This window comes from Schistocerca piceifrons, chromosome X (assembly GCF_021461385.2).
Source record: "Schistocerca piceifrons isolate TAMUIC-IGC-003096 chromosome X, iqSchPice1.1, whole genome shotgun sequence".
In the NCBI taxonomy this organism is placed as follows: domain Eukaryota; kingdom Metazoa; phylum Arthropoda; class Insecta; order Orthoptera; family Acrididae; genus Schistocerca; species Schistocerca piceifrons.
In genome coordinates this window covers 388,283,148-388,300,925 of record NC_060149.1, presented here as the reverse complement: position 1 = coordinate 388,300,925, position 17,778 = coordinate 388,283,148, and the positions used below count along the sequence as shown (strand labels likewise).

The 17,778-nt window shown below is 35.9% G+C and overlaps 1 protein-coding gene across 5 annotated transcripts in view; it reads left to right on the top strand.

Moving 5' to 3' along the window:
- LOC124722108 (AP-3 complex subunit sigma-1) overlaps nt 1–17,096 on the top strand; it is a 121,292-nt gene extending 104,196 nt beyond the window's left edge. For 3 of the 5 annotated variants that reach the window (XM_047247307.1, XM_047247309.1, XM_047247310.1), the window contains exons 5-6: nt 1,228–1,326; nt 16,404–17,096. In XM_047247307.1, coding sequence (XP_047103263.1) covers nt 1,228–1,326; nt 16,404–16,526 — 222 coding nt within the window. In that variant the 3' untranslated portion in view covers nt 16,527–17,096. Of the gene's footprint in view, nt 1–1,227; nt 1,327–13,400; nt 13,612–16,403 lie in introns of all 5 variants that reach the window. The other 2 variants (XM_047247308.1, XM_047247311.1) reach the window with 2 other exon arrangements.
- Nucleotides 17,097–17,778: the final 682 nt, after the last annotated feature.

Sequence of the window (17,778 nt, the reverse complement as noted above, 5' to 3'; positions counted from 1 at the left end):
ATTGAGGGGATTGAACTGCATGTGATAACACATAGATGTGTTCCACCATTTCAACAGACCCACTAAGCTGTTTACACATTACACAGGTTTTGCTAATAGTAAGGCATTTCTTACCACAGTTATTCATTTGTTTGACTGCATCTTGCCACAGTAATTTTTTCCCAGATCTGGAACACTAGGAATTATTCTGTGGGGGTTTCCTTGTTTGTTTTTGGAGTGTTTCTCCTGATGCTATGAAGTCACGTTATATACTTACGTTGTCACACATGCTTTTATGTGATTGACTTCTCTGTAACTTTGTGAGAAGCTCATATTTTGGCCCCATCCATTATTTATGATGTCAGCTGTACAAAGTGTAGCATAAATCCACAGATCGGCTATTATATGGAACACACTTGCCTACTGGAAAGACAGTGAATAAAGCCTTTAAATAGTCACCTAAGTGATAGATTGTTTTAGGACGTCTCCTGAAATTCTAAAAATTTTTGATGATTTGGTAAAGTTAGCAGACTTAAAAATTAGTCTACATGACTTATTTTCAAGAGAAAACCAAAATACATGATGATAGAGTGAAAGCTGAAATTCTCGATTCTGTCTTATGGTATTTATTCACAGCGAAAAATGGGGCAATTTTGCCACCACTCAGTTGCTGTATGGTTACAGAGATGAGTGACATTGTAAATAATATTAGTGCCATTGGAAAGTAGCTGAAATTGCAACAATTCAGGGAGACCATTAAAATTCCTGTCAGGATGTATACAGAATAGTCAAGTGAATTACCTCCACTTTTGACTATAATTTACTGCAGATCCCTTGAACAGAGAACTGGTCCCCCTGACTGGAAGACAAATATATCATACACAACAACAACAACAACAACAACAACAACGCCGCCGCCATATATGACCCACATACCTGCTATTATGTCGTTCACCTCTTTCTGTCACACAATTATTGAGCATATTCTCTCTCATTCATTAATGGTGTTCCGTAGATACCTTCCTTTCAGGAATGTGAAATGAGTCAAGTTATGCACCAAGAGAATCAGCTGCAATAAATTGTGTTAACTACTGTTAAACTGCATTAATAATTAAGTATTTCTCAACTTCTACACTTTATATGTGGTTACGCAAGCTAAATTTAACACAGTATATGTAACACAAATGCTGCAGTCATTTGTATTAAATTGCAACTATTTATCTTCTGCTGCTGGTTTAATATCAACAGGATCACACCAAATTGATAATAAGAGGCCTATTTACAGTGGACTCTGCTGATTATAGTGCAGCTAAGAGGGCTGTTGAATCATTGCATGTAGATAATCAGGTAATAAATTAGAGGAATTGTTAACTATGATGTGTTTAATTTTATTTTGCTTTAAAAGTAGTCTCCATTTCTTGCTTTATGTTTCATAGGAGCACAATTTAGAACTTTGAACCAGAATACAGAATCCCGGTCAGAAAACTAACAGTTGAAGTGTACATAACAATTAGTATTGCATTCATGGAAAATCCAGTATGCAAAATATGTGTAGGATGAATCATTCTTTCCCATTTCGTCTTATTCTTGATCACAATCTCAAATCCCCAACATATTCTCCAGGTAACGGCCATGCTCACAGATATTTGTTTCTCCCTTAATTTGGTTCTTAATTTCTCCTGTGGTTAACTTGTTTCCCCTCTGGCACCCAACTTTCATCCTGGACCTGCAGGTACCCAATAAATTTCACCCAAATGGCGCATAGATCCTTAATCACACACGATCCCCACTCTCAATATTTGTTCTGATGAGCCGTTTTGTGGCTGTGTTAGCACACATAACTCTGTGTTCTGTTCGCAGTGCTTCAGAGGAAGAGTCAGTACTTTCAAAAACTCCAGCCAACTACTCTGATTGTTGTGATCTGTTCAGTGCTCTCTGCTTAATGTATGAGATGAAATGGTGTTTTAACTTATTTTATGCCATATGGAAAACTGTGTCAAGAGGTAATACCTATATTTTGTAGTGATATTGATGTGGAATAACAGGCTGACCTCAAAGATTTAACTCATTGAATGTTATAATATTTTAAACGTAAAAACAGTCAACTTGTATTGTCTGGATTTGCTATGTGTGATTTGAGAGTAATGTTATGTCATTACATGTAAGAATAAGTGTGCAGCAAGTTTTTGTGTCCCCAGTGTGAATGCAATTGTGTTTGAGCTTGTTATGAACTATGCACTGTCATGGCTCATGAAACCATTTACTAGGTCAGTGTTAGTTAACCACATGTAACACTTCCATAAAGTTACCTTTTTTCAGAGGCGTGTTTGTAAACTGATAAAATAAATGCAGTGTTAAAACACAAGATCCATAATTTAGAAGAATCAGATTCAAAACTTTCTATTTTCTGTGGTTTCAGTACACTATTTCAATGTAATGAAAGGATAATTCATTAGCTAAGCCTTAGACAGATTTCACCATTCACCTTTTGTTAAAAATTAACTTGCATTTACGTTCTGAAGGCATCACTGATGCTGTTGCTTTACTAAAAAAAAGCTTTGACAATAAAGCAGGTATTTTCTTCAAAAATTGCTGAGTGGGTACCGTTTCTTTATTGGCTGTGGTGTTTTGTCTAAGAAACTGGCCTCCTGTCATGTACCTTACATCATTCTCATCATTAATAGCAGTGCGTGAATTGTCAAAATGACTGGTTGGTTGGTTGGTTGGTGGGCTGGTTTGAGTTATACATATCCCATAGATCATAAATGAGTTACCCAAAATGTTACACCAAATGACATGAGTGAATGAAAATATCCAAAGCATGTTAGCTTAGTGATTTCAATGTTCCTTATGTTGACAGTTGTTGTTGTTAGTGAAAATGTATCTGGACCTAATTTTTTTTAGCCTGTGTGTGGTTTTTTCAATTTATTTTTTGTCTGTATGCACACCCAAAAACTTAGAACTTTCTGCAGTGTTCATTATTTCTTTTTTTATACTGTCAATTATTTGGAAGTAGGCTGTGTTTTTGACAATTCAAAATTGGGCAAGCTGTGATTTTTCAAAATTTAAGAAACTCCGTTTGTACTGAATTGGTGAATAAGTTTCACATAAACATTATTACTATTTCCTGTCACAATGCTACTTGACTTGACTTTACAGTAATAACTGTATTGTCTGAAAAAGACTAATTTTGCCTCCTAATAAAATAAACTGGTAGATCATTAACATAGTCCAAGAACAGAAATGACCAATGATTGAATCATATGTAGCACGAAATGTTATTTCTCCCCATACAGAAGAAGATAGTATCTCCTGTGAATTGTTTGAACAACTTTTCTGCACTTCATTTTTCAAATAGGAAGTAAACCAGGCACACACTAAAATGTATTCGATGCAATTAATCGTATTAGAAAGTTCTCCCTCAGGGTACTGTTCATTGTAAACACACAGTTTTGTTGGGTATAAAATACGTCCTGCAAGGGCACCAAGATGTTATGATAATTTATGCAACTGTTTTGGACAAAGTTGGTGTGCAGTATGAACTAAATAAAACATTAATTAATTATGAAGGTATCTGAGAAACATTTTCATACTATGTTAATCACACTTGATACATAATACGTATGTATGTGTGTGTCCTTGCATAGACAGTAATAATTTCACAGCTGCACAGCAAAAGCAAAACAAAATGTTGAAGTGATATGTATTGTCATTCCACACATTTTGCTCTTCACCTTATTTTCTCCAGTTTCTGCAGAAAACAACTTAATGTAGAACACTTCACAACTTTTACCAACTTCTTGAGCGATGGGTTTTTAATTCTAAAAGCAGAGGAAATATGGAAAGATATGTGTCCGTAGTTTCAGAAATAAAAACAGTCAGATGGCAAAAACCCTGTTGAAACTACTGGGGGAAAACAAAGCATTTTGCATAATAACAGAGCCACAAATTCTGCATAATCTGTACTGCTTTTCGTAGCAAAACAATACATTCGGACATAAGGTCACAATGAAAAATATGCCTTCTGTCTGTCAGTGTTGGTTTATTGTGATAAATGTGCATATTACTATAGTAGGGCTTCATTTTTGGGATTTCATAAGATTTGCAGAATTCTGTTATGTCCTAGTAAAGCAGTCTGATTTGAGAGGTATTAAGTTTAATCAATGAGTGTAACTGATACACAAAAAGTAATGTAGTACTAACAAAAGTATTCCTATTTACTAAATGCCTTTTACGAAAGTCTACAGCAGAATTCCTTTATCATTCTCCAGTTGGAATTTGATTACATACACTCTGACAAATGATAATGTGGGTAATGTTGTCTTTCTTCAAATAGTGTTGCACAATGTGAATAATTATGTAGTGTAGTTTAGTGCAGTAATGTTACCAATATATGAAGTGGAGTACTATATTCATGGGCAACCACAGAAAAATCAGTGCCAATTTCAAGCCAGCTGAGAGATTTCAACATCAGTTAGTGTTGGAATGTATCTGTGTGTAATTACTGTTAGGGGACCCGAACTCACTTAGCAAAGTCAGCTCCTGTGTCTTTAGGCCATGAATCTAGGCAACCATCAAGTTAGAAGTGATTCTTTGTTGTGCAATATTGTTATGTACAGAATCAGTCCTACAGAGACCGGCTATAACGTGTTATCTGACAGATTTCGATAACTGAAATGCAACTGAATGGCATGAGATAAGTCAGTGTCACCACCAGTGTAAGTGTGATGTCAGGATTGGTGTTTGCATATTGTGATGTGGGAGTCACATATTGTGATGTGGGAGTCACATAGTGTATTGGGGTAATTGATGGCAGAAAACCAGTTCTGCTATTCCTGTACAAATGGCTTTATATGTTTCAACCATCTGCTCAGCTAGTGTGTTCTTCACTCAAAGCTTCAACCTGCATAAGTCTCCCCCCCCCCCCCCATTCACTTTATATTTTGTAGAAGTTTTGTGGAATTAGCACTTCTGGAAATTTGGGTGCATTGAATTCTCATCTTCAGTTTTTCAGTGTATGCTATGTTGATTATATGACAGTCCACAATTTTTAGCCAGGTGTCTGGGCTCAAGTCCTGATCTGGCACTCAGTTTCTTGTTGCTATACACTATGTGATCAAAAGTACCTGTACACCCCCAAAAACGTAAGTTTCTTATATTAGGTGAATTGTATTGCCACCTACTGCCAGCTACTCCATGTCAGCAACCTCAATAGTCATTAGTCATTGTGAGAGAGCAGAATGGGGCACTCTGCAGTACTCACGGACTTCGAATGTGGTCAGGTGATTGGGTTTCACTTGTCTCATACGTCTGTACGCAAGATTTCCACACTCCTAAACATTCCCAGGTCCACTGTTTCCAATGTGACAGTGAAGTGGAAACTTGAAGGTACACGTAGAGCACAAAAGTGCACAGGCCAACATCATCTGTTGACTGACAGAGTCTGCCAACAGTTGAAGAGGGTTGTAATGTGTAGTAGGCAGACATCTATCCAGACCATCACACAGGAATTCCAAACTGCATCAGGATCCACTACAGGTAATATGACAGTTAGGCGGGAGGTGAGAAAACTTGGATTTAATGCTCAAGCTGCTGCTCATAAGACACACATCATTCCAGTAAATGCCAAACGACGCCTCGCTTGGTGTAAGGAGCATAAACATTGGACGACTGAACACTGGAAAAGCATTGTGTGCAGCGACAAATCACGGTACAGAGTGTGGCGATCCGATGGCAGGGTGTGGGTATGGCGAATGCCCTGCGGTTGTGTTTTTCATGGAGGGGGCTTGCACCCCTTTTTGTTTTGCATGGCACTATCACAGCACAGGCCTACATTGATGTTTTAAGCACCTTCTTACTTCCCACTGTTGAAGAGCAATTCGGGGATGGCAGCTGCATCTTTCAACACAATTGAGCAGTTGTTCATAATGCACGGCCTGTGGCCGAGTGGTTACACAACAGTAACATCCCTGTAATGTGTTGGTCTGGACAGAGACCTGACCTGAATCCTATAGAACACCTTAGGGATGTTTTGGATCACCGACTTCATACCTCTCCTCAGTGCAACACCCCATGAAGACGGGCTGCCATTCCCCAAGAAACCTTCCAGCATCTGATTGAATTTATGCCTGTGAGAGTGAAAGCTATCAAGACTAAGGGTGGGCCAACACCAAATTTACCGATGGTGGGTGCCATGAACTTTTAAGTCATTTTCAGCCAGGTGTCCAGATACTTTTGATCACTTAGTGTATATAATCTTCTCATGCTTTTTTCCTTCAATAGGTTAAATTTTTATTAATTCTGTATATATCTTTGTATTCTTCTGGGTACTAAAAAACTCTAATCAAATTCAGGATAAGATGCAAGCTGCAACTCAACTCAGTCTTTCATCTTCCCTGCAGTAATTTGTCAAATCAGTCAGTTTTTAATGCTTACTTTCTAAAGCAATTGTTAGCATACGCCCCCCCCCCCCCCCCCAGGTGAATAGGTAAAATCCAATTTATGATGTCGCCTTTGTGAATAAAATCCTATTGTGTAGATACAAAGCTTAACTGCTTAGAAATCTTCTTGAATCAGTAAAATTATTGGAACAATCTGTTGATAGATTTCAGATATAAGGATAAGTAATTTTAAGAATACAAGTAATAAAAACCTTTTTGATATGTGCATTTGCAGTTGATTTTCTAACAATGAAAGAACTTTCGCTCAGTATTTTAAATTTCTGCTTCAATTTTAGTGATGTTAGTAGTTACTCGTGATACTTTTTTCATACTTGAAAAGGCCTGTATCACAGGTTTAGCAACAGTTTTGATGTTAGGATCCTTTCTTAGGGTTCTGTACATCAGTCTGTAAAAATGGAAGCCTTGTTGGATCACTTTATTGTCTGTACATCTGACTGTTAAGAATAACTTTTTGTCAGGAATGATTAGAGATACCAAGTTCAGATTTATGTCAAATATGAAGTTGTAATGTTCCTTGGTGGTGTAAACAATTTAGGAACCATAGACCTTAGTCTCTGACCCAAAAGTCAGCTTGTTGATACCTCTACCTGTCCTGAGGAAAAGGGTCTTGACAGACAGACAGCTAGACAACAGAGTGATCATATAGCGGTTCTGTTTTTACCAACTGAGGTGCAGAACTATAAAAGGTGAATTATGTTTTCTTCAGTACACTTTGAGAGACGTCATGTGATGTCTGCTCAGAGCTGATCTCACCAAAGAGAAAATACCATAAAAAAAGGAAGGGGGTGGTGGTAAAGCACATTCCAGCAAACTGAGAGGTTGCATGATTGAATCTTGGTTGTACCATGGATTTTTCAGTTGTTGTTTTAACTTAGCCTTCTCTTCCCAATGAAGTGAGGAGTCGCCAGAAACAACTTGTTCAGATTCCACGTGAAACTGGAGGCCCCCATTCCCCGGTTGGATAACTGCAATAGGTTAGGGACATGTAAGTTACTAAGGTGATGTACAATAGGAAGACTTGCACCAGGCCGTTGAGCCACTTGAAACAACAACAACAGTAATAATAATAATAATGTTTTTCTGTTACTTTTTTACACTTGTCTTGTAGTAAACTGTTCTTAGATAGTGAACCTCTCAACTATAATTTAAAATGTGGACAAAAATATCCAGTTTGTCAATTAGGGCGATCCACTATACACTCGATAAAAAAAATGCAACCACTGATTAAATGTATAATTTTCAGAATGATATCTAATTATACACACATTATTGCCTAATTGTATCAAGAATAATAAGTGGTTGTAAGAATGAATGCAAGAAATGAAGTAGACGTAGTGAGATACCTCACCAAGGATAAGTGGCAAATTTTATCAAAATACAGATACAGGTGTCTGCATTGTGTTAATAAAGGCTGAAGTTAAATATGCTTGACTGTTAGATCATAATAAGTAGAATACTTGCTCCATTGTAGAAGGCTGAGGTAAGTAATCTGTTTGTCTGTATGGAAGAAGTATTCCACCAATCTCCAGCAGTGAGTTAGAGAAACTGTGGATAATCTAAATTAGTATTGTAAAACAGGAATTTCAGTGCTGCTTATTGTGTACGAGTCCAGCATCTTAACTGCTGTATTTTGTAGCAGCCCTACAGCAATGTTTGCATACCAATACTTGAAACTAAGTATAAATTTATAGTTAAAATAATGGTATACTAAAAAATAATACCAGCAGTACTAAAATTATAGGAACAAATAAGAATGGAGCTAAACCTTAAGCATTCTGTTCCCAGTGTGTGTTGTGAAATCCTCTTGGATTGCAACCCACATCCGTTTAAATAAAATTCTCGAGATTTCAATAGTTGTCACACCTCTCTGCAGAATGTAAATTACTAACTGTTGGGAGTAGCATATTGTCCTCTGTAAATGGTCTGTGAAATAGTCCATAACATTCCAGAGGTGGGACAAAATTATATACACAAGAGGAGGAGCAGCATCAAGCAGTGCACTGTAAATCTGACTCACTGTGACAGTGAGAGTTGATAAAGTGAGAGGATGTGGCACCATCTCTGAAATTATTACCCTCACCCTATAATGCTCGAGCATAGTTGTTTTTTTCCAGGTGTTCCGAGCTGGTCCATGCCTTACTAGTAAATACTGTTGATCTAAATTGTTGCACTGTAATTGAATTTCAGCTGTTATTTATAACTGAACCCCAAGACATTGTTGCATGGGCCAAGCTTCTCATTTTTCTGAATTATAGTTTCTGCCTATTTTTTTAGGTATTGTTTCAACATCAGTGATTTGCCTAGATCCCTTTGTTTTGTAGGTGAATGTATTCACACTGTTAATTGTTTGTCCCTCATAGATACCGCCACATGCACAAGTAGTACGGTACACAGCTGGCACTTTAATACCTATGTTGTCATTAACTGATTGTAACATTTCCTGAATCTTCAAAATTGTTGGGAACATCAGACTTAAGACATACTTCTGGTGTGGTTGTCGTATTTTGTTAGGTGTTGCACGATAATATAGAGGAAATGCTAGTGGCTTTATCTCTTCCCCTGAACCATGATGTGACCGTCATTTATTGCATCTGAAAGCCTCAACAATATAATTCATGATATAACTGTTTTCCTTGAGCATGAGTCACAAATGCATTAGTTCACACTGGAGATGATCAATGTCAAAAATCACTTATTCCCTATATGTTAATATGTTTAAAATAGGTTTCTTGGCTTTCATGAACCATTTAGAGTGAATTGCCTGAATTGTGTAAGTACACACACGTTACCTAAGTATTAAAAATGTAAGTTCAGGAGGATAGTGATCAAACACAGAGCTGGAGACTAAAATGTATTTTGTTTTTACATTCTGTAGATATTGATTCTAGTAAGTGCATAAGTAAATGTAGTTTAAGTGAATAGTCTTTGATGCCATGCATAGTGCAAAGTTTGAAAACAATATAGGAGCATTGATTTTGATGGATCATCTGACACCAACATAAAGCATATTATTCTGAATTTCAAGCTTTGTATATTTTCTCATCAGTAGTGGGAAGGATATATGAGATATTAATGCAGGTAGAAAAGTTAGCTCTGAAAAAAAAAAAGCATAAGTTATGAGGATTCCTTTGATTAGAAAGCACAGGGCAGATATTTGTCCAGTTAAGGATGACCATCTTGTTTCAGAAGGCTTTACATGCATTGACAACTTTGATACAAGTTTTTGTCAATTAAAAATCACGTTCTAAATTTTGTGTTATTCACAATGATTTTATCTACTGCTGTTTATTGATTTATCTTTCAACTTCCCTAGTGAGATTTTATATGAAAACCATGTTCTTCTTAATAAGTAATGTAATTTTGTGTTTATTGTAGGTAGGTGCACTATTTAGCAGAACCCTGAAAAATCCTGCTATATGAAGTATTCTTTCAAAAATTTATTATGGTATTAGAAGCTTAAAAAGTCATTACAAATGCTTTAATGACACATATTTTGAAATCTGTAATTTCATTGCGGGATCTCTGGCGCAGAGTCTGGTTTATAGTACAAATTCAGTCACGTGTAAATTACTAGCATAATCACAATAAAAATAAAATAAAATGTACAAAAAATCTGTAGTGGTTGTTTTCATTGCTAAATGAGATGACAATATCTTGAAATTCGAGGCTTTTGTGTCTTTCGGAAAACTGTAAATTTAATATTGATTATCCCAGTTATGGATAAACAGCACCCTTAAATTATCCCAACTGATGTAGTTAGTTCAATGAGGCTATTGTAGATTCTGTCTTCAAACATACGAAAGTCTTTCAGCACTAATGATCACTTCTGTCAACATAATAGTTCATTGAAATTAGTTACATGGTCAAGCAGGCCTCAGAAGGTGTAGCTCATAATGTGGCTCTACTGATTTGTCCCTTGTGTCTCTCTAGATCCAGACATTGTTTCCCATCCTTAAAAGAATGGAAATGGAATGACGAGAAAGCAACGAACCATTTTATACGCTCATTCATAGTAATTTACTGATTCATACTCCACTATTAATGAGGTAATATGGCCTATCCCAGGTGGCTATATAACAAAACAACATTGACATGTTTGGATGCTGTAGAGAATTGCCTAGTTTGAGATAGTGGCAGGTGAGACTATTTTCTTAAAATTGTCAAGTAGGACTGTTTTGGAACTATGTATTACTCTCGCTGTTAATCTAGCATTTGCCTTGAACAAATTATGCCGAGCACATATACTTTAATTCAGGCCATCTGCAGTGCACCATAGTGATGAAATAGCAGCTGTTGGCTTTGTTTTTACACCTTGAGGAGCTTAGTAGTGAGCAATTTATCACTTACACTGACATTGTGTCCTTGTCATTTTTGTAACTTTTTCTGTACAGCAACACAACTGTGCTTCTGGATGTTATTCATGCAAAGTTTGATGCTTCTTTTCTTCACGTGGCTCACAATTCAAGGTTACCATTCAGAAAAACAGAGAAATGGCAGTAGCCATTTTTGGCGCGCGCACACACACACACACACACACACACACACACACACACACACTGCTATCTTGTAAATTTGGATTCCTAAGGACTATCTTTTTATCTGAAGCATTTTCTGTGTCCCATGTGCTATTTCACACACAATTCAGTGTAAATTATGTTTTCCAAGTTTGTAAAATACCTTGCCTCCGTGAGTGGTTTCCTTGTTTATATACTCCCAGTTCATGTTGCTGAAGTGAATCATCAAGCCAGGATGAGTGAATGGTCTAAGCTCCAAAATATGTTTCAGCCACTACATTTCAGAGTTTCTGTAAATGAGGTAAAGGCAGAAAATCTTTCAATAGTAATTTTTAATTGAAACTTATCATCAAAATGAAGTAATAACATTCCTTTGAGAGTAAACTGTATGGATTACCTACAAACCTACAAACAGTAAAATTTGATAGGCTCTTCATTGCTCCTTTCTGTTTATCTTCTTTCATTTATTTCATTGTGTACATAAATGTTTCATTTTGCTTTCTTCGCTAGAAGTGGGTACTGTATTTGTGAACCTGTGAAATGGTTGTGTAAAAACTCATTCAGTAGGCACTTTAACAGGCCATTTTAACTTTGTTAAGAATGAGAAACATCTCTCTTTATATTCTTGGAAACCTTTTTTTTGAGTAGGCACTTAACAGTGCTTTCCTTATGTTTCTTCAGCATTTAGGTAACACTCAGTGGAATGCTATTGCTTCAATATTACACTTGCTTGTAAAGTTTTGTCATTTATTTATTGAATTTCTGGGTACTTCCTTTCACAAGTGTAAAGTTTTACAAATTTATCACCCAGTAAAGTCATACTTTGTATTAACAAACTAATACTGTCAGGTTTCTTCAGAATTTCCCATATGCATGGTACTTCAGCACATTTTTTTACAAACATACGAATGGAATGACTGATTTTGTTGCTTCTCTACATAATATCATTTCAATATCTACATATTCGTGTGAGGGAATATTAGCAGTATTTGTGATGTGCTCGACCATATTGAAATAATTTTATTGAGTTGAAAGACCTGCTGTAGACTGTCGCACATCCCTGCAAAGTAGTGTACACCAATCTTTAATATTGATCCACTTTGTGTGTGTGAACCTATGATATTTACTTTAAAAAAGGTAGATTTTAATTATTGTAGAAAAGTCTGGCATCTCAATGAAAACTTAACAAATTTCCAGTTCGCTATTTTAATTATTTGAGTTTTCTTCAGACTATTAGTACCCACATTCCTTCCATTCTTGTTGTTTGTGCTAACTTATTTGTAGTAATGTATTGTTTTTTTTTTTTGTATTTGAAACAGATGCTATTATTGTATGTGGCACACTTGTCCATCATAGTGATAGTACAATAGAATTTACCAAAACAGGAAGTATCTTGTTACTCAGGTTACCCAGACAAGCTACTAGGCAGATCCCATGACCCTTTTAGTGAAAGTGGTCATAAAGTTAACTGTAATGATAATCCCTTGCAAGCCCATTCAGGACATCAAATTTCTATAAAGTACGCATTTCTCTGTTATAAGAGGAGTACCTTAATTAAATGTTTCCCTACAAATTTCCCAATTTGACTAAAACATGTCAAATGATATAGCCTTATAACACTTATCTTGAGTGCCAGTGTTCTGGCACATTTATGTTAAAAGGAGGTTTACTAAACTCTTCTTCTCATGTGACTGGATTTTCCCCCACCTCTACTTGAAAGAAGAGTATCACATTTAAAGTCTAAAACAAAGTGAAGAGGGTTCTTCAGTCAATTTATTTAATGATTTAGATTTTGGCTTTGAAAGTTATCATTTGTTATTGAGGATGTTATTGATATAAACTATTGCTTTTATGCGTAGGTTATATCCTAATACTGTATCAGGTCTGCTTAGTTGTAGGTAAAGCAGATGAGTTGCTTAAATTCATGAAGCTTTTCTGCAAAAGAAATTGCATATAAACTCATATTCATATTATATTAAAATGCTGTTCATGTATGTGGGATTCATATCATGTTGGACCAACAGAAGATATTGAACATGTGTGAAGTAAGGTGGTGCTAATTATCACAGGCTAGTTTGATGGGCAAGAGGGAGTAACAGAAATATTGAAAATCTTAAATGCAGCCACTCATAAAAAAAGAAAAAAAAAGACACTAAATCATGTGAAAACCTGCTTAGAAAATAAAAAGAAGTGTATTTTAGGGTGAAGTTGGAATATGCACAAGCCCCATGTGAATAACCACTCAGAGATCCTGAAAATAATATCAGGTAACAGCTTGCATAGAGATGCACAATCATATTGCCCTCACTCTGTTCCTGAATTGAACAGGAAGAAACAAAAAGATACTGTACAATAAAAAGTGCCCACTGCTATATATTTTGTTGTAATTTTCTGAGTATGAATATCTTAATTTAACAAAAGTATTTGGTTATGTGAATCATTGCAGGAGCAAATACAAGGGGACTTAAAAAATAAATTACACATGTCATCCTATGCTAAGACAATTGTGCAACAAGAGGAACATATTATCAGAAGAGAGTGCACGTTCTGGGATTCCTACAGACACATTTCTACTGCAACATGCTTGACAGTGCATCACAATATAGAAGTAAAATGGTGTGACATCTGGAGAAGTACTCCATAAGTTGAAGTACATGGTAAATACAATTCAAAACATCTAAATTGCACACAGATTCACTATAAAGTTCTGGCAGTATATGGGTAAAATGTAGTGTCACATTCAGCTGTAGTGAAACGGTGCCAAATGTTTAACCAAGGCTACACAGATGTGGGTGATGCCATTCAGGAAGGAAAACCATCGACATCAGCCACAGATGATGATGTCCATATGATTGAGGAACTGATACGCTGCAATTGCATATTTCCCAGTGATGAGGATGTACATGCAGTGGTCCTCTAAAGGCCCTGGTAGCAAGTAGCAGATTTCTGTGATTGAGGAACTAAACGATTGGTACATCTTTCTGGCTGCTGTTTTTGAAAACTGGTGTCATATATCTGTGTCACATTTAGGTGTAGCACAACATTCAATAAATGTTAATTGGTCTGCCATTATAATGTGTAACAACTTGCTTTTTGAAATCCCCTCATGGTTAGTTTTATATTTAACAAATAGGAAACAAAGAGTCTTTCTGTAACTTAATCAAAATGAGCAGATTTGAATCTAAGGGGAGTGTAAATTGGAGACACCATAGTCTTCTTGTCATGGCCCAATGCTTTTGTTAATATACATAACCCACCACTAAACATCACAAAGTCTGTTTTTTGCTTCACAAGATGTAATTGTGAAAGACACAGAATGATTAGCAAATTCGGGTAGGGAACATAATCAACTTGTGGAGTACTGAAAACTGATTGTCACTTAACTGTAACAAAACGTAGCTCATATAGTTTCTGCTGAGGAACACTTGTAAATGTAAACATTAGTTAAGTTAAAAATTTTAAGATCTCTGGACTACAGAGGGTGTAAAATTTTCTTGGATATATTACATTCAGAATCTGTTGCTAATGCTGAAGCTTCTGTCACCACTATTAGAATAATTACCATTGGCACTCGAAAATGTTGCCTTCTTTATGTGACTTCTTCCAGTATTGTCTCCCACAATATCATATTTTGGAAGAACTGTGTGCTGCCACAAAGAATATTTCTAGCCCACAAGAGGGTGATCAGAGTGCCTGTTCTCAGATACTGAAAACCACATTCATCATTGTCAGAATGCCTCAAAATTCTAGTTCTTTTATTATTATGGGATTTGTAATTATTGATGAAAATACATTCAAAAGGAACTGTGGTGGTCATTTGGTTAACATACAACAGAAATCCAATATGCTCTTGAAGAACACCTCCTTAACCACTTTGGAAGAAAGTTACACTATGCTGCAGGCTCTGTTTCCAACAGACTTTCTGCAGAAATGAAAAAATTTGAAAGATAAGCACCATATATTGAAATATAATTTGAAAGGCTTCCTTGAGGAACATCCTTTTGTTGTGCAAAGGATTTCCTTGCTCTAATTTAAAGGCATTAGCTGTAATACGTTGTTTGTTTGTATCACTATTGTCAATTAAACTTTCAAATTCATGTCAGTATTATGTGAATTATGTTGTGACTTGTTCCATGACCATTTACCTTTGGCTTATGTGGTCCCACAGAAGCTGAGATAAATAAAATGAAAGTATATATTTCATTTTTTGTGGAAGTTACTGGCTATGGGAATAAATATCCTTCCTTTCATTAGGGAAATAAGAGGTCTGTTCACAGTGCAGACAAAGTAAATGATTCTGTGGTACAAAATGTCTCTAATAGTTAACCACAGTTATACAGTTTCATTGTTGGATATTGAAATATCTTTGTAACTTTTAGTTTGATAGCTGCTTCAGTAAGTGCTTCAACTAAGTTCATGAAATAGTTAAAAATTGAAATTTTAGTTCTCCTGGTTACCTGGAAAATAGTCTCCTTCGATATAAAATATTCCCAGTAAGATTCCTGTTGATCGTGCATTTTTGAAATCCTCATTTTGTAGTCTTTCAACACTTCTCTTGTTTTCTCTTCTTCTTAATGTGTCCTCCTTCATCTACATTTCAAGTAAAGGGAATGTTTCATGCTTAAGTACAGTGAATAGAAATGATGTGCAGCAGTACAGTGACATGTTGTGCATCACAGAGAGGTTTCCTATTGAAATTTCAATAGTACATTTCGAGAAGAGCAGCACAACATATTATTTCTTCCCACATACATTTTATGAAATGACCGTGATGAAAAAATTCGAGAAATTGCAGCTCATACAGGGGCTTGCTGCTAATAGTTCTTCCCATGAACAATTCATGAGTGGAACACAGAAAGGGGGACTGGTTAATGCTACCAGAAACACCCTCCACCACATAGTGCCAGGTGGCTTGCAGAGTATTGATGTAGATGTACAGTCATTATCAGCAATGTATTATCAGCAATAACATCTTTGTGTAAGACTTTTTGAACAACAGAACATTATTTGATATTGTATGTTTCCAGTTCAGTGACACTTAACAATAGATAGTAAGACAGCCGAATAATACAGTAGATGACAGTACTACAGTGTGGTCTTTCTTCATGCATATGTCTTACATTCAGAAATGTTGTGAGTGACATTTTGTGAATAAGTAGTTTCATTCAATAATGTGTTTTCAACATGCATTGAGAGATATATTCAGATGTGAATCAGATTTGCATGTTATTCTTAAGGAGTATAAGGTGTAAAGGAAGTGTGTGTGTGTGTGTGTGGTGTGTGTGTGTGTGTGTGTGTGTGTGAGAGAGAGAGAGAGAGAGAGAGAGAGAGAGAGAGAGAGAGAGAGAGAGAAAGAGAGAGAGAGAGAGAGAGAGAGAGAGAATTTTGTGGTGGTTGAATTTATGTTGTATTGCTATTTGTCACTAAAACATTTTCTCGCAATGTTCAGGCTGGGTTGGCTGCTGCACCAGCGCGAGCAGTTTCTGCTGTGAAGAACATGAACATTCCACAGCAAATCAAAGACATTAAGTTACCAGATTTGCCTCAAGCGATAAAGGATCTCAAGTTTTGACTAGAAGAAATAGTGCGAAACATTTTGTTACCAGCTATTTTTATATAATATGTGTGAAAAGACAAAAAAAAGTAATGAAGTTATCAATAATGGCCCCTTATTTCTGTTTCTGAGCACTATCAAAAAGTTTTTACCTGTGAACTTCACATGCTGTTTTGTTTCAAATGACATGTATTTGTACAAAGTGCCATGGAAAGTCTTTGTCCAAAATGACTGTTACTATTGTTTTGTTCTTTTTTTACAGCAAAAGTTAGTTCTCGAACTTACATATACATGGAGAAAGTGACTAACCAGTATGGATTGTAATTTTTAGTACAAAACTGTTAAAATTTCCAGTTCCTGTAAAATTCCATAACTATTTTTATTCTAATTTGTCCAAACTTCAGCTGTATGAACAACAAGTGTGTGTGTGTGTGTGTGTGTGTGTGTGTGTGCACACAATTAAATGTTACAAATGTTTCATATATGATATTGTAACTCTTTTTGCAAATTCATTAAAAGGGATTTTTATACTTTGTTGGAGTAAAAAGTTGTGAAATTTCTTTTGCAATAAAGAAATAGTACACAGCAGTGAACTTGTAAAAATATTAATATACATTTCTTGAACTTGACTCAGAGGTTCACTGGATCTGAGATCTTAGGTCATGTGTCATATTGTGTGAGAAATATAATTTTTATGAGCAGTGATAGTTCAATTGGGACTGTTATGAACAGTCAGAATACAAGTGCTGATGCATATTACTTACATACAGACCTGATAAATATGTTTGTTCCATTACATTCTGACATGTGCAGTATGACTGAGATGGATGAAGTACATTGCAATGTCTGGAATCAGCTTCTTGTGTTGTTATTGTCTTGAGTGTCTCAACTACTGTTCTATCAGTAATTTCCTACAGGCTAATAATTTATATTTGTTTCCATGTCCCTTTTGTTTCAGACACTGTTTAAATTGTTATTTGTTGTTATATCTCCGAGGGGCTGCATTTCTGTTGGATAACTCTTTACTTACTGTAATCTCTTGTGTTGGCTACCATTTGGTACTAAAAAATAACTGTTGTAGTGAAAATATTATGGATCATGTGTATTCCACTTACAGTTACTAAACAGGAAAAAAATGAAACTGTAGGCTTTGGCAAAATTATGAGGCCACTGGGTAGTCTGTGCAGTCCAAGCTGATGTCTAAACTTGACAGAAACTTGACATCTCTCACAGTTCTGTGACCAGAAACCAGTGAAAGGGAGCATGACAG